This window comes from Aulonocara stuartgranti, assembly GCF_965226115.1.
Source record: "Aulonocara stuartgranti genome assembly, chromosome: 7".
Classification (NCBI taxonomy): Eukaryota; Metazoa; Chordata; class Actinopteri; order Cichliformes; family Cichlidae; genus Aulonocara; species Aulonocara stuartgranti.
This window is the reverse complement of record NC_138945.1, coordinates 37,047,111-37,065,329: the sequence shown is the minus strand read 5'-3', so window position 1 is coordinate 37,065,329 and position 18,219 is coordinate 37,047,111. Positions and strand designations below refer to the sequence as shown.

General features: G+C 39.3%; 1 protein-coding gene and 2 long non-coding RNA genes across 3 annotated transcripts; 1 reads left to right on the top strand and 2 right to left on the bottom strand.

The window, feature by feature from the left end:
- The first annotated feature begins 370 nt into the window (after nucleotides 1-370).
- Nucleotides 371-2,590, top strand: LOC309709600 (tripartite motif-containing protein 16-like). Its single transcript, XM_082538332.1, has one exon. The coding sequence runs from the start codon at nucleotides 666-668 to the stop codon at nucleotides 2,202-2,204; it is 1,539 nt and encodes a 512-aa protein (XP_082394458.1). The 5' UTR covers nucleotides 371-665; the 3' UTR covers nucleotides 2,205-2,590.
- Nucleotides 2,591-6,861: 4,271 nt separating this feature from the next.
- Nucleotides 6,862-13,801, bottom strand: LOC309709634. Its single transcript, XR_014277560.1, has 2 exons — nucleotides 10,169-13,801; nucleotides 6,862-9,278 (listed from the first exon to the last, which is right to left on the bottom strand). It is a non-coding gene; the product is annotated as an uncharacterized lncRNA (long non-coding RNA).
- A 3,295-nt stretch (nucleotides 13,802-17,096) lies between these two features.
- LOC309709633 lies at nucleotides 17,097-17,673 on the bottom strand. The gene is made up of 3 exons (XR_014277559.1): nucleotides 17,533-17,673; nucleotides 17,250-17,366; nucleotides 17,097-17,133 (listed from the first exon to the last, which is right to left on the bottom strand). It is a non-coding gene; the product is annotated as an uncharacterized lncRNA (long non-coding RNA).
- Between the last annotated feature and the right edge of the window lie 546 nt (nucleotides 17,674-18,219).

Sequence of the window (18,219 nt, the reverse complement as noted above, 5' to 3'; positions counted from 1 at the left end):
ATGCTTATCACAATACTGTCCAAACTGCCCAATAACAGCCAAATCTCCCCATGCCTCAATCCAAGCATAAAATAGAACTTAATTAATTCCAATAAACGAGCCATTTTCTCACACTCTGATCTGCACTGTCACCCACTTCACGATGTTTTACGGCAATATATCATGCTCGAACAATAAAAGATATGTTATAACGTGAAAACTTTTTTGTTCAAACAATGTAATTATCACGTTCGCACAATATAATATTTATATTGTATGAACGTGATAATTATGTATATTGTAATAACGTGATATTATGTTATTCAAACGTGAAAAGTATCTTGTTAGAACAATAAACTTTTCACGTTACAACGTGATACACTTGTATTTTTCTTTTGCCTGGGTGGCAGCTCTACGCTTCTGTACCTTCTTCATGCTCACATAAAGAGGAGGAACTTAGCGCTTCCTCGGCGTAAAAAGGCCTTTGTGTTAACCACGTACTGTTGCTTTAAGAGACCAACCCTCGCTGGATTACTTAAACTAACTTTCAGATTTCCAGACAGTCAAACTTCTCCAGTTTTATATCATCCAGCAAGAAGACTTGTGAGTTTGACCTGCTTATTATCCTCGCAGAATAAAGGAATAAAGCTTTCCTGTGTTCTTCCAACCGACATCGAGTGTTTGAAATGAGTTGGATGGAATTTATTCCGGAAATGGCGCAGCAAGAAAACCAGGTGAACCGAGACAAACTCTGCTGCTCGATCTGTTTGGATCTCCTGAAGGATCCGGTGACTATTCCCTGTGGACACAGCTACTGTATGAAGTGTGTTAAAAGCTACTGGGATGAAGAGGATCAGAAGGAAACCCACAGCTGTCCTCAGTGCAGACAGACCTTCACACCGAGGCCTGCTCTGGTGAGAAACACCGTGATAGCAGATTTAGTGGAGGAAACAAAGAAGACTGGACTCCAAGCTGCTAAAGCTGATCTCTGTCATGCTGAACATGAAGATGTGAGCTGTGATTTCTGCACTGAGACAAAGCTGAAAGCTGTCAAGTCCTGTCTGCAGTGTCTGGTCTCTTACTGTGAGCAGCACCTCCAGCCTCACTATGAAGTAGCAGCATTAAAGAAACACAAGCTGGTGGACCCCTCCCAGAAGCTCCAGGAGATCATGTGCCCTCGCCACAATGAGGTGATGAAGATCTTCTGCCGCACTGATCAGCAGTGTATCTGTTATCTGTGCTCCATGGATGAACATAAAGGCCATGACACAGTTTCAACTGCAGCAGAAATGAGCGAGAAGCAGAGAGAGCTCAAAGAGAGAGAGATGGACATCGAGAGGAAAATTAAAGAGAAAGAGAAAAGCTTGAAGGTCCTGCAGCAGGAGATCTCTGAGCTGAGGAGGAGAAAAGCTGAGCTGGAGCAGCTCTCTCACACAGAGGACCCCACCCAGTTTCTACACAACTACACCTTGCTGTCATGTCTCAGTGAAGCTCCAGACTCAGCCAGCATCAATATTCATCCTGAGAGCTACACCGAGGATGTGGCAGCAGCTGTGTCAGAGACCAGAGAGAAACTGCAGGACAATGTTGAATGGACCATAACTGCTGTTGAAGAAACTCAGGGTAATGTTTCAAACTTTGAGTCAGAGCCCAAGACCAGAGCTGAATTCCTAAAATATAAATGTGAAATCACATTTAACCCAAACACAGCACACCAGCGTGTTGTGCTTGGGCCTGGCTTAAAAGCAAAATATAGTCATACTCAGACAATCAGGCGCTATGATCACGCCGACAGATTCACTGACTGGCCTCAGGTGTTGAGCAGAGAGATTTTCACAGGACCTTCTTACTGGGAGGTGGAGTGGAGCGGGGACGATGTCTTTATAGCATTAGCTTACAAAAACATAAGCAGATCAGGAAGAGAGAGTCTTTTTGGAAACAATAACGGTTCATGGGCGCTGGAGTGTTTCAGTGGCGGTTATACATTCAGAAATAACAACTGGAGCACTTTCATTAAAGGTCCACAGTCCTCGAGAATTGGAGTGTTCCTGAATCATTTTAAAAGGAGTTCATATAGTTGCACTTATCTGTCCTTCTACAGCGTCTCTGAAAGCACTCGAACCATGACTCTCCTCCACAGAGTCGCTACCGGTAACACTTGCTCATTCCTTGTTGGGCTCGGTGTATACGGTGGTAGCGCTGAAATCTGTGAGCTTTTATGTTAAAACGATAAAATTCATAAAATCATTATCTTATGCAACAAAAAGTAAAGAAGCTTCATAAACAAGATACTCACTTATTTGAAGGTAAAATGTCTTTGTTTTATACATTTTCATGTTCTAAGTTGTAAGTAGTAAAAACTGGCAAGTTCAATCTTAGAAAATAGCACATTTTGTACAATAAAGCTTCATTTCTCTAAACATACTAAAGCATATTTTTAAATCTTTTCTGATTTGTGACAGACTTCTGATAATTGAAGATGATCACAAAATTCCTGGATATTTTTGTTTGCATTTCATTTCAATATTCAATTCATTTCTATATTGTATGTGTAACAGATTTGATTGTAAAACATCTCAAAAATAAAACTTAATGTCATGTGATGCCAAAACAGCTTCCTGTCTGCTGATGTTGTTTAGTGTGGATTATGTTTTGGGGGGAATATTTCATCCATGGAGCGTGAGGTAAATTGTTTCAAAGCAGTATTTTAGTTTAAATAACTTTTATTTGATTGTCTCGTGAAACTATTCATGCTCTATTTTCAGTGAGCGTGAATAGTTTCCTGTTCTTAGCTGACAGCATCATTCTCTGTAAATCCTGGAGATGGTTGTGTTTAAAGTCCCACGAGATCCCATCAGTTTATCTGGCACTGGTGGTGGATTTTGCTGTGATAAACTGACATTTGGACCAGTCTTCTACTAAATATTGCAGTGTGGAGGCTTCCCATTACATTTCTTCATAGGTTAGTCTACAGCAGGAAATATTAAAGCTAACAGTGTGTTCACGCTAACCTTGTGTTTGGTTGATTTTACTGACAGGTCAGCAGAAGGATGACACGATCGATTTGAGGGACTAAGAACCTTCTACAAATCCTGACCTCTCTGTCCTGCCTTAGACCACATCTTACAATGATGTGTAATGTAATATAATGTAATAACTGTAGGAGCCATTCTTGGGTTAATACCTTATGTGGTCACTAGAGGTCACCTTTTTCTGTTTTGATTATGTAATGTAAAGGTATTTAAGGTAGACGCACGTAATCGGCGTCAGGTGTGTCATTGAGAAGGCAAACAGTTTGTGACCGTTGCGCTGTTATGCTAAGTCGATACGGAATAAAGACCAAAAAGGACAAGATACATACTGCTGGATTTATTGGACTGAACTTAATTCATACATACCAGTGACATCGCGTCACCCCCGTTAACGACCACCTCAGTGGCTTCAAGCGTAGGCTTAGCCTCTACACTAGAGTCACAAACTGCTTTTCTTTGGGGAAAAGTTTGTGCCAACTTCGCCGCGGTGTTTTGGAGACTCGGCGCAAACAGGACAATTAAAGTCTGAGTGATCGATTGCCGCGGAGAGCTGAATGCCGTTTGGAAAAGTTACCGTGGAGGTTTCACGAGGAGCGGACAGCCGGACTAGCGGTCTGTCAGCTGACGACGTGGAATGCTTGGCGATTGTTCCGTGGATGTTGGAGAGGACTTAGAATTCTTCATCGGAATCAGTACGGCGCCCAACGCAAGGTATGAGTAGCGCTACTAATAAATGGCCATTGATAAAAGTGTGCACACTTATTTAAGAAGACGTAATTCCAATGCATTGGTGGTCAACCCAAATAAAACTGATTTATAAACAAACTTTCGCATGTGCGCATAAACCCTTGATAAATATTTGAGTTTTGGAACATTTGAACTATGGACACAAATAAAGCTGCTGACAGGCCCCCGGAGCCTGCTGCAGAATCAGCTGTGCAAGGTAGCAACGCCAGCAAGGCTGAGACGCATCCAGAAAAGGAAAAACGAGTGGTGAAATTGACTGCTAAGGCACTTGCAGAGAGACTAGACAGACTGCAACGTGATAGAAAGGCTAAATTAAATAAAGCTAATAATTTAAAAGAGAGTATAAGGGTCTCAATGGAAAAAAAATGAAACTTCTATGATTCAAGCATCATTCAATGATTTTGTTGGTTTGTGTAATGAAGCAAAAACAATTCATGGTTCATTGATGTGTTTGTTACCAGATGATGAAAAAGAAAAGCATGAAACATGGTTTAAAGCAAAAATAATGCATTATGATGAGTTTACTTATGAAGTGAAAGAATGGTTATCAGGTTGCGAACATTTACATTTAAAGGGTGATCATGGTGTTGATGATGGTGTTAAGCCAGAGGACAGTGTTTCAAATATTGTTGGTAAATCTTCAGTCACTAAAGGCTCATCTAGTGGTAAGGTGAGCACAACTTCTTCTGCCAAAATCAAAGCAAAAGCAGAAAAGGCAGCATTACTCGCTTGTATGGCAGTCCTAAAAGAGAAGCATGCTTTGGAGGAGGAAGAGCTAAAGCTAAGGAGGAAACGTGAACAACTTGAGCTTGAAGCGTTGCTTTCTGCCTCTTCTGCAAAGTTAGCTGTTCTCCAAGCTGCTGAAGTTCAAAGTATATCTAACATATCGTCCAATGCTATGAATTCATATTATGAAAGGGAAATCAAGAAAACAGCTGCTTCAGCCACAGTCAAGCCTAGTACACCAGTCAATGAAGATAAACCTGCAGTGCAAATAGTACAGACAGAAAGCAACATATCTGCAATGATCCTGCCAGGAACGGAAATTGAAAGTGAGCCACAAGCTCAAACGGTCATCACAATGCAATTTCACAATGTGGATCCTCCATCGCCCAGGTCAATTCCTACAGCGGCAGAAGGACGGTCGGAGGACATTTGTACCATTTTACAAAGACAAAATGAAATAACTGCAACCCTTGTTCAGCATCAGCGTGCATTGTCATTACCATCCAGGAAAATACCTGTATTCGATGGTGATCCTCTTCAGTACATCTCTTTCATTAATGCGTTTGAACAAGGAGTGGAAGAAAAGGCCAATAAGAGGGACTGCTTGTATTATTTGGAGCAGTTTACAACAGGACAGCCGAGAGAGCTGGTACGCAGTTGTCAACATATGGCTGCAGGACAAGGCTATATACAAGCAAAGCAACTGCTCAAAGAACACTTCATTCATTCATTTATTTGTTCATTTTCAGGCACAACAAATACCTATATTGAACATAAAATACACAAAACAAAAAAACAAAAATTGCCTGAAAAAGGAGTGAGACGAAGAAAACTTATTAAATCCCACCCCTATACTCACTCATCAACAACAAAAAAAAAAAACAATAAACTTCCCGCAGCTACGCCCATCATTGCATACAGACCCATCAACAGCCCCGGGCACATACAAGCATCTAAACGGCAGCTCGCAAACAACAATTAGAGCCTTCATAACTGAATACAGAATATATAAATTATAAATTGCATTACCACAGGTAACAGGCAGTAATAACTACAAGTAACAAACACACATACATATACATACATACGCACACATTTTTTATTTTATTTTTTTTGGAATCCATACCAGCAATGGTAAGAGAACAGACATTACAGAGCACACTAAAACCATCATTGAGTATACTGTGACCAGACCAACTGTTTGTAGAGAAATTTAAATCTATGAATATTTTTGCATTGTTTCAATTGTAAACTCAGACTGTTCCAGATTTTCACACCACATACAGACACACAAAAACCTTTACGGGTTGTTCGAGTTCTAGGTAATTTGAATTCTCCAAAGCCTCTCACATTATAAACCTTTTCTCGAATTTCAAATCTAGTTTGTAAATTTGCCGGTAAAAGTTTAGTAAAAGCTTTATACAAAATTATGGATGTATTGTAATTAACCAGATCCTGGAATTTAATTAACTTTGCCTGAAGAAAGAGTTTGTGAGTATGATCTAGATAACCAGCTTCGGAAATGAATATAAAATTGCAACTGCTTACATTGACAAGGCATTATATTGGCCTGCAATTAAAAATGAAGATGTGAAATCATTGCAAGCATATTCCCTTTTCTTATGTGGGAGTTGTAATGTCATGGAAACATTGCAACATATGCAGGAACTGGACATGCCAGTGAACATGAAAATCATTTTGTGCAAGTTGCCATATAAAATGAGAGAGAAATGGAGAGCGTTTGCATATGATATATTGGAAACCTCTAAACACAGAGCTCGGTTTGAAGATTTGGTTGCATTTATTGAAAAGCAGGTGAAAATTCTTTCAGATCCTTTGTTTGGGGACATTCAGAATGTAACGTCAACAATCCCTGTCTCAAAGGTTGACAACAGACTGAAGTCACAACCAAGCAAACAAATTAAAGGGAACAGCTTTGCTGCTACAGTCACACCCATGAACATGAATAAAACCTACAGCACGGAAAGGCTGATTACTACAACAAGCCATGACTTTACAGTAAAGCCATCTTGTGTCTGCTCTACTCAACGACACACACTGGAGGAGTGTCAACAGTTTCAGCGGAAGAAGCACAGAGACAAAATGCTTTTTCTAAAGGAGAAAGGGCTGTGTTTTGGTTGCTTAGGTGCTGGGCACATAAGCAAGGACTGTGCTAAGCGTTTGATATGTAGAACGTGTGGTAAAGGTCATCCCACTGTCCTCCATATTGATAACGATGGTGTAAGCCCTGAATGCTATGGAGAGCCCTCCTCTTCAAAGAATGTAAAAACTTGTGGTCATACAGGGGCCGGAAGAGAAAGCGGTTTGCTTTCCATTCTGCCAATTCAAATAAAGTCTGTTAAAGGTAGTCATGTCATACAGACATATGCTTTTTTTTTATTTTATTTTTTTTAGATCCTGGCAGTTCAGCTAGCTTCTGTTCAGAGCACCTCATGCAAAAGCTAAATCTTGTGGGCAAAAGAACTCACTTCCTGTTACAAACGATGGGTCAAGAAAAGGTAGTCTCTGCCCACTCACTTACTGGTCTTGAAGTTTCTGGTTTAGGCAGCAATGCCTTCTATGAACTTCCAGAAATTCTAATACAGGAAAGGATGCCTGTCACCACGGATAACTTTGTAAAGGAAGAAGATCTGATCAGGTGGCCATATCTGTCAAAGGTTCAAATTCCCCACATAATGGCTAATGTTGACCTGTTGATTGGATGCAACACTCCCAAGTTATTGGAACCATGGGAGGTCATTCATAGCCAGGGGAATGGCCCATATGCTATAAGAACAGCATTGGGCTGGGTCATAAATGGGCCCATGGAAGATGGTAAAAGCAACTTGGACAGCGAGCACCCACCAACAGTTGTAAATAGGATATCTGTTTGTAAGCTGGAGGAGATGTTGAAAAGTCAATATAACTATGACTTTAATGAAAGGGTTACAGAGGAAAAGGGTTTGTCAAGGGAGGACCTTAAGTTCATGAAGATCATGGAAAAATCTGCAACAATGGAAGATGGACACTACTGTTTGAAGTTACCTTTTAAAAAGGATAACATAAAGATGCCAAACAATTTCTCCATAGTTAAACAAAGATTGCAAAGTCTACAACGAAAACTTCTCAACAATGAACAGTTGCATAAAGAATATAAAAACTTTATGGATGAGATAATAAGTAATGGATATGCAGAGCAAATACCTTCACAGCAGCTGTCTTGCGAAAATGGAAAGAAGTGGTACATTCCTCATCACGCAGTTTACCATCCCAGAAAACGATCTATAAGAATTGTATTTGACTGTGGGGCATCATTCCAGGGGACATCATTAAACAAGCAGCTCTTACAAGGTCCTAATCTCACAAGCGCATTGCTTGGGGTTTTGCTTGGATTTCGACAGGATCCTGTCGCATTTATGGGTGACATAAAGGCAATGTTTTATCAAGTTAAAGTTGCCAAAGAGGACAGAGACTTTCTGCGTTTTTTTATGGTGGCCAGATGGAGATCTGAGCAAGGACATAATTGAGTTTCGCATGACTGTTCATCTGTTCGGTGCAGTATCTTCCCCGAGCTGCGCCAGTTTCGCTTTGAGAAAAACGGCTGAGGACAATAAAACTGAATTCCTAGACAAGGTATGTGAAATGCTGAAAGAGAACTTCTATGTGGACGACTGTTTAAAGAGTGTGGCCTCCACCTCAGATGCTGTCGATTTGGTCAAAGATCTTTCAGCACTCTGTCAAAGGGGAGGATTTACACTGACCAAGTGGGTCAGTAACAATCGCACCCTGTTGCAAAGTATCTCTGAGGAGCAAAGGGCTAAAGACTTGAAAGAATTAAATCTTGACAGAGACAAACTTCCGGTAGAAAGAGCTCTGGGCTTGCAGTGGTGTGTGGAAACTGATACATTCCACTTCAAAATGGATATCCCTCAAAAATCCTGTACTAGGCGTGGAATGTTATCAATATCAAGTTCCATTTACGATCGATTGGGGTTTCTTGCACCAGTCCTGCTGCCTGCCAAAGGAGTGCAGCAGGAGCTTTGCAAAAGGAAACTGGGATGGGATGAACCAATACCCCAAACCATGTTGCAAAAGTGGAAAAGTTGGCTCAGTGATTTGCAAATGCTTTCCCATTTCAAGGTTAAAAGTGTGTTACTTATGTTTATTTATGTGAATATATAGGTCTAAAGTAGACTGTATTAGTGGCTCCTTATTTTCTTTGTGATTAGAATTGCCATGTCTGATAGCCATTTCAATTAGGGGCCGGGGTGTAGGAGCCATTCTTGGGTTAATACCTTATGTGGTCACTAGAGGTCACCTTTTTCTGTTTTGATTATGTAATGTAAAGGTATTTAAGGTAGACGCACGTAATCGGCGTCAGGTGTGTCATTGAGAAGGCAAACAGTTTGTGACCGTTGCGCTGTTATGCTAAGTCGATACGGAATAAAGACCAAAAAGGACAAGATACATACTGCTGGATTTATTGGACTGAACTTAATTCATGCATACCAGTGACATCGCGTCACCCCCGTTAACGACCACCTCAGTGGCTTCAAGCGTAGGCTTAGCCTCTACAATAGAATATAATGAACTATATAACTATAACTGAAACAACCCAAATATAAATGAATAAATAACAGGACATGATAAAGAAGAAAAAATACACAAAATAAGATGATCTTTAATAAAATGATGATTAAAAAAGGCATGTAGGATTTGACTGGCTTGCTCACATTTAAATATTACACAACTAAGCCCAACAGTATGCTCTCAATGTTACACATCCCCACAAACCTGTGGTGGTTGGATGCATCAGCAGGGATGATGAGACAGAGTACCGGGCTGTGGTCGACTCCTTTGTCACGTGGTGTGAGCAGAATCATCTGCAGCTCAACGTGGCAAAGACCAAGGAACTGATCGTGGACTTCAGGAAGACCAGGAAACACTTGACCCCTGTTTCAATCCAGGGGGTCAGTGTTGACATTGTGGAGGACTATAAATACCTTGGAGTACACATTGACAATAAACTGGACTGGGCTAAAAACACCACAGCACTTTACAGGAAGGGCCAGAGTCGTCTCTATTTTTTGAGGCGACTGAGGTCCTTCAACATCTGCCAGAAAATGCTGAGGATTTTCTATGAGTCTGTGGTGGCCAGTGCGATCCTCTATGCTGTTGCATGCTGGGGGAGCAGGCTGAGGGTCGCAGATGCCAACAGACTTAATAAACTGATCCGTAAGGCCAGCAATGTTGTGGGGATGGAGCTGGACTCCCTCAAGGTGGTGTCGGAGAGGCGGATGCTGTCCAAGATAAAGACAATGTTGGATAACACCTCCCACCCACTCCATGACATGTTGGTCAGTCACAGGAGCTCGTTCAGTGAGAGACTGAGATTACCGAAAAGCACCACTGAACGACACAGGAAATCATTCCTGCCTGTGGCCATCTCCCTGTACAACGCATCCACTTAACACACTGTTTGCTGCTACAACTACACATGTTTCTTTTCCAACTATTTATTTATAAGTGACTTATGTATGTATGTATGTATGTATATATATGTATATATTGTACTATTCTTAGTTAGCGTATTGTCTGTCTTGTCTTAATGTTGGTTTAAAATGGAGCACTGTAACAAAAAATAATTTCCCCCAGGGATCAATAAAGTATTCTGATTCTGAAACCTGCAGTAAAGGACAATTTGCTCACACAACATGAATGATAAATAATCTTTGTAGCTTCTAAAGACATAAAAAGTCTGTCTGATACCAGCTGAGTGACAAAGACAAAGTCAACACAGGAATGGAGTACCAAAAACATCCTGACCAAAATGTGAAGAACAGCCAGGCAGTCAATGAAGACTATAAACACTCTGGTTATACCAGAGGCCACCTCGCCCCCAGTGGTCACCAACAGACAGAAGAAGACAAAGAGGCTACATTCACCCTGACAAATATTGTTCCTCAAATGGAAAAGTTCAATAATGGCCCCTGGAGTCTACAGGAAGAGAAGATGTTAGAAAGGTTTAATGTCTGCATGCCAAAAATGTATGTTATCACTGGAGTCATGCCTTATGAGAAAGATGAACCCAAGATCAATAACAGGGTGACTGTTCCTGAGTACTTTTGGACTGCTTACTGCTGCCCAACGTTCAGTGCCACAGCTAATCACAAGTGCTGCAGTACAGACGGAATCATGGAAAAAAATACCAATGATGGCTATGCTGTCAGGAAGATGTCCCTGAAAACCTGAGAACATCTTGAAACAAAGTGTAAAGATGCCTGAAATTAGTCTCTTTAAAAATAAATGTAAGGAGGACGTCTTTTTCTCATTTGGCTGAACAAAAATCAAATACTTGCCACTGAAATGTGTTAAGATGAATCCCAATAAATGAAATGAAATTCAGTTGTCAATTGTAATGTTTTTATCTTTAAGTTAAAACCGATTACATTTTAGAAACATAACAAGAAATTTTCATCATTAACCCGAACACTATTTGTGCACACAAACGAGAAACTAAAACTAAAATTACATGTCTGAGTCTGACATCGAGTTTCACCAACATCGCACAGCTGAGTTCATAAAAACTTGGCTTTGTTCTGGCAGGGCTGTATTAAATAATCCATTTCTAAATGGGTGCCTATTTCCTTTATTTTCACATAGTATAATATTTTATCATATTTTTCATATTATATTCATACTCAACAAATTTTCAAAAGGATAATTTAATGAGATGATGATACTTACATCCATAGATGTCTAAAGGTCATTCCTGTTCAGGAATGAATATAATCTACAACCTGGCTGGCTGTTTGAGGCACGCAGACACAAATAAGTAACTGCTAATCACATCACTGTGCCTGTATGCTTTATTGTTAGCTTTACTGCTCTAACCTTAGTGTACAACACAAAGAAACAATAAAGAGACCTGAAACAGAAAAATGTAGAAACTATTAAACAGAAACTGTCAGCATGAAAAGTCTGATGTAAAGAAGAAAAAACCTGAAAGACTGAGATTATGCATTACATCAGAGTTTTAAAAAAATGTGAAATTGAAAATAAGATGTTGTAAGATTGTTCATCAGCTATGAACTGACAAAGCTCTTTTTATGTCTTTATTTCCTTTATGTTGAAATAATCTAAATATTCTACTGTGAAACAGAAGCACTAAACATTTAACATTATGTTGAGTGAAGGATCTTTGTGCAATGAAAAAGCAGTCGAAGATTATTAATGATTGTTAAGCACATGTGTAAGTGTTGGTCACACATGTTCCCATGGGATCCTAAGTGGCCAAAAGAACTGATTCATTAAAATGGGCACAAAACAGATCATTTAAAAGTCTCTTGAACCAATTTCTTTTAATCTTTCTTCAAGAAAGGAACAGAACAACAGCAAAAGCTCAGTCCCCCCCCAGTGTTTCAGTCTCGACATGGGGACAGCAAGGAGTGACTGGTCAGTTGACCTGAGAGACCTTTGTGGAGTGTATCGGTGTAGAAGATGTGACAGGTAAGAAGGAGCCAGGCCATTTAAAACTTTAAAAGCAAACTAACATTTTGAAATGAATTCTAAAGAATGTATTTATCCATCTTGGTAATTATGTTCCTAGCAGAATAAAAATACAGCAGATGCACACACTCATTAAACTCAAAGTGATCTGTGTTAGCATTTAAACAGGGCTATTCATGAATGATGGTGTTGCATTTTGTGTTATACACCAGGAACATGTGAGTGGTTTGAAGACCATCACAGATTACAAGGGGAAACAGCGTCAGATTGAGGGAGGTAACTGCTTCTCTACCTGATGGAGCTGAACACCTTCTTCACATCACATCCTTACTCCCTGCCTCACTTGATCCGCTCCAGTTTGCCTACATGCCAAACAGATGTACAGACGATGCAATAGAAATTGCACTTCACACTCCCCTCTGCCACCTGGACCAGAAAAACACATATGTGCGGATGCTGTTCATAGACTATAGCTCCGCCTTCAGCACCATCATATCATCCAGAATGAAACTCCGTGATCTGAACATCAGCTCCTCCCTGTGCAGCTGGATCCTGGACTTCCTGACAGACAGACCTCAGGTGGTTAGGATCAGCAGCATCACCTCATCCACACTCACACTCAGCACAGGCGGCCCCCAGGGATGTGTGCTCAGCCCTGTTCACCCATGACTGTAAAGCAACACACAGCTCCAACACCATCATTACATTTGCAGATGACACCACCACCATCAGCTGCATTGTGATGGAGATGTGATAGCATACAGGGCAGAGGTGAGAACCCTGACATCATGGTGCTGCGATAACAACCTGCTGCGATAACAACCTGCTGCTTAACGTCAGCAAAAACAAGGAGCTCATCGTGGATTACAAGAGACTGCAGATAGGAGGCCGCACCCCCATCCACATCGATGGAGCAGAGGTGGAGAGAGTCAGCTGCTTCAGATTCCTGGGCATCAACATCAGCGACCATCTGCGTTGGTCACACAAAAGCAGCAAGACAGCAGCTCTTCGTCTTGCGGCGCCTGAGAAGATTCAGCATGAACTCCAGAATACTTACAAACTTCCACCGATGCACCATTAAAAGTATTCTTACTGGCTGCATCACAACCAGGTATGGCAGATGTAACGCTCTGGACCGCAAAGCTTTGCACAGGGTGGTGAGATCACACCCCCTGTGAGATCCTAGGGCATCACCAGGACTGAACTGCCAGCCGTGCAGGATCAATATGGACAGCACTAGCAGACACAGAGACAGTTTCTACTCACAAGCCATCAGGCTTTGGAACTGTTTACATTCTATACACACCATTACACACTCACTACAACTACTGGACTCTACACACTGCCACTTTAAATCACTTTAAATCCTCACTGCACAGGTTTTTGCACAACTGTAAAACCCCCCGAAAAAAACGAAACTGTAAATATTAAACAATTGTCTTAAATTCTCTTAATATTTAATACTTTATGATTTTATTATTATTATTGTTATCTTCTTTAATATAACTGCATACTTCTACATGTTCATGTAAAGCTGAGGAGCACGAGTTTCATTACGGGTAAATGTGGCTACACTGTTTATCTGTACATGACAATAAAACTTTACTGCATTGGCAGTGTTCCTAGTTTGGATTCTCATGACATCACTAAGAAACACAGAATTATGATGCTGGTTACTATTTAACAATAGTGGATTTTTTTTCTCACATTAAAGCTCCTTAGTTTCTCAATTACTGCTTCATATAAAAAAGATTTTATTTAAAAATGCCTTTCAAGACACCCAAGGACACTTAATAATGGAGTACAGAGAACAACTAGAAAGTGCATTTTCTGAAGAAACTGCAGTGTGAATGCTTGAATCTGAATGTATGCATTGAAATGAAATAATTACTGAATTTAAGTTAAAAATTTTGAATGAGATAAAAAAAAAAAAACCCCGAATTTAACCTGAAAACAAAAGTGCTGAACTGCTAAAAGCTGAAGGTTACACAGAAGAAGAAGTTGGAAAAAAGCTGAAAATGTTTTAATTGTAAATTAGAAAAACCTAAGAAATGAGAAAAGAACATTTAGAGTCAGAAAACATCTGAAAGAATATTAAAAGGTCATATTCTTTGAATCACTGAATGACTAAAATGTGATCCCTCCACTTGGACCCACACAGTTTAAAAAGTTGACATCTCTGAGCTTTGAAAGACAAGATGTTGGAAAAAGAACAACGATGGCGACGTTTTGAGGGTAAAATGATGGCTTTAACACTGTGGACACAGCAGCAGTTGAAAGAGAAGTGTTTAAGATGAATTTTGGCAGAGTGGCAGAGAGAGCTCGTTAAGCAGGCAGGTGTGAGCCTGGTTGCTATAGTGACCGCACCCAATGGCTCCATACACACGGACACAGACATGCACCTCACTTTTGCTGCTTAAAATGAACAGAAAAGTCAGGCCGAAACAAATCGTTCCCAAATGAAAAGTAAAAGTCGTATTGACAAAATTCTTTCACTGTGAGCGACAGCAATGTCTAGTCTACCAAATTCTCAGTTTTCATGTCTGTGGAGTTTATTATATGGACGTGGTGACAGTGGAAAGACACCATGCTCTTCTGATTTTCAAACGAACCTTCTGAGCCATTTTAACATTAGAGTCTATGGAAGAGTTGGAGGGAGGAGGCTGTGCATTGGTGACATTTATGAAAGAACCATAACATCTAGTACAATAGTAAACACATTGGATGAAAGAGGACAGCCATGGCTACGTTTTGAGGGTAAAATCATACCTGTAGAGCAAACGCTGCGGACACAGCAGCAGTTTTAAAAAAGATTTTAAGATTATTTTTTTTGCTCCTCTCACTCTAGCAGTTGAGCTGCCTCACTCTAGCCCCAACATTCCGTCCCATACACACCCATTATAAACTCTGAAACGGGTGAAAAAACATCATGAAACTTAAACTGGAACTGAAGAAAAAGTATAATAGATATTGAAAAGATAAATACAAGTTGAATAGTTGAATGTCTTGTCTTCGTTTTAAAGTTTGAATGGTGGCTCTATGTGAACGTATGTTGAAGTAGTAAGAGTTTAAAAATGAGTAAGTTGAATGAGAATTTGAAGGGTCTCCCCATTGAAATACATGGGAAATTTTTGTTGAATAAAGTTGAATAAAATTAAAAATATAAATGTTAAAAATGAGAAAAATACAAGCAATCATGTCCAAAAGAATAGGAATCTAACGGTGTTTGAATGGTTTTTCTAAGTTGAATGGTTTTGAAGGAGTAGGCTTTCAAAAAACGTACGGAATAGATAATAATAACTAGAAAGTGCATTTTCTGAAGAAACTGCAGTGTGAATGCTTGAATCTGAATGTATGCACTGAAATGAATTAATTGCTGAATGTTAAGTTAAAAATCTGAATGAGCTGGAAAATACAGAATTTTTAACCTGAAAATAAAAGTGCAGAACTTTTGAAAGCTGATGTTTACACAGAAGAAGTTGGAAAAAGCTAAGCATGTTTAAAATGTAAATAATAAAAAGATGAGTAATGACAAAAGAAAATTTAGAGTCAGAAAACCTCTGAATGAATATTAAAAGTTCATATTCTTCTAATTGAAATGAACTTAAAAGATGAACAAACATTCTGCAGAAAATACAAACTTTAATATACAGCATGATGTTTTTCAGACATATACACATGTGTATATCATGTTTAATAGTATTACAAACATCAATTTGTTTTGTATGTCATAGAAAATAACATAAAAATCTTAAGTCATATTTTACAGCTTCTTTCTGAAAAGGACTGGTAGAATAAAGAAAAATAACTAAATTAAATAACTAAATAAAAAATAATGAGCAACATATGAAATACATGAAAATTCAACTTTTAAAACCACAATCCTGAACCTTTAAATTGTGTTGGTTTCTTAGAACATGGCTGAACAGCTTTTTCTATCGGTCTACTTAATCTTCTGATCTGTCTACACATCTTTTTATTACTCATTCTTTTTTATGTTTTAATGTAAACAGAGTCCACACAGTGGTAAAAGAGAACTGTATAGAGATTTGTGAGTAAACTCAAATGAAAGCCTAAGGTGGTGACACAGTTTAACACATGCAAATAATCAAATAAACACATTAGTCCTTTTTGTGAACATGGATAAATAAGTATCAATACAGCATTGTTCAGCCATGCCACTAAATGCTTTTTTACACATTGTTTTAACCTGGGCTCAGACACAAAGTCCCAAATTTAGTTAGTCCCTGACTTTGAGTTGTGGTTATGACTAATTATTATACACAAGGCTTTATCTATCTAAACTCTAAGGACACAAATATGAAAAAACCTATACTTACCAGCTGATACCCCACACTACACACTAGGTGTGCCATGTGACCTGAAACTTTGGTACAAAATCATCATAATCATTCTGTTAACACTGTTTTTTAACACTGTTTGTGTTGCTGTTCAGCAGTTTAAAATGTTTTAGATTGGATTACATGGAATGAATTTGAATTTTCTTGGGGGGTTTTTGTATGTGTTTCGTTCTCAGCAGATTTTTTCTTCCATACTGTTGAATTCCAGTTACCACATTTCTGGTCATATGACATCCCAAGTGCCCACTTAAAAAAATCCCCACAGTTAATTCAACATTAAAACAAAATAAAAAAAATGTTAAATAAATAAAGGTTTGCTCTGTGATGAAATATTAAATAAGCATACATTGTACAGAGCACTAACAATGAAAACAATCCTTTAGCCTGTTGATCAGAGAGAGGCAGTCATTATGTCCATTTAAAACCTGTAATCACAGAGCACAATGTTTCTGTGAAACTATGAAGTCCCATATGATCCTCATCACGTCCAGTGACTTCAGAGTGGATCCTCCCTGTCATCCGGCCAGTGTTTGATGTGTGGCAAGCAGCACAGAAGCAGGATAGCTGAGGACTTTAAAAGAAGAGCAGAAAACGGGAACATATGTAGTTGTAAATGTAAATATCAGTGATACTTGTCTTGTCAAAGGGAATAAAATAATGAAAATGTTAACTTACACACTCATTTAGAGAGGATCTTGACACTGCACAGAGGAGGCACAGTCAGTCTGACAATGATGGTGATCTCCAGGGATGCTTTCCTGCAGCAACATTCCTGCCAACTGGCCGTATGATCCAGAGTAGTTGGTTTGTAATGAACAGAAAGGTGTATATGTTAGGTAGTGTGCACTCAGAGCTGGTCCTAAGAAACAAACACATCCTGTAATAAACTGAATACCTGTAGTAGTGCTGCTGCAAATATGAAGCCCTTCTATCATGAGTGGTTTCAAAGAAGGTGTTTTGGAGGCTCAGTCACAGAAACTGTGCAGTCTGTTCAGTCCTGAGTGTCTCAGCTCTGATGGGGATGGATCACAGAGGGAAACACCTGAGTACAGACATTACAATACACTCTAACACTCCTAAGGTCAAGTGAAAACACAATTTAAACACTTCACAAAGAATGAATACATGTTTTCATGGAAATAATGTCATTAACCCTTTTTGTTGTGAGTAAATCTCACCGACTGCTTGTGGGACAAGCTAGAAGGAGGACTTATCACAGAATGTCTCCTGTGCTCCAGATGTGAAGTCTCACGCTCTGATCGTACGGCGATGAAGATGGTGATGATGAAGCCTCTCTGATCTGTGGCATTACAGTTTCTAGCTGCTATGTGCTTCACATTGTTGGATCTTACATGTGAAGCTTGGAGAAGACACAGGAGGACTGTGTCTCTCTTAAAAAAGAAAAAGAAAAAAGGAAACCAAACCCCCCCCCCCCCACTCAACTCCCCAACCTCACACTATCCAATGTCTATACAAATGTAGGGTATCAGCTGGTAACAGAAAGCAAGTGTTACATATGTACTACTTATGTAACACTGCTGAAACATTTCTGGCCAGAAATGTGCAGTTATCAACCCAGACCCACCCTGATGATTGCACTGGCCAGAAACATGATAAAAGCTCATAAAAATTTATGTTTCATAGAAAAATTTGTCCAAAAATATAATCGTATACTTTTGAAAAAGTTTAAAGTTTATAACAAACCAAAATAATAACATTTTTGTAAATAGTATTTCAAAATAGAGGCACACATAAAGTGGCTTAACTGTCATTATTGCTGTAATTAGGTTTGTTTGTTTTTTTAAAAAGCAACCTTTAGTCATTGTTGTTCTCTCAGAAACAATGAAGAAGCTGTTGAACATTTG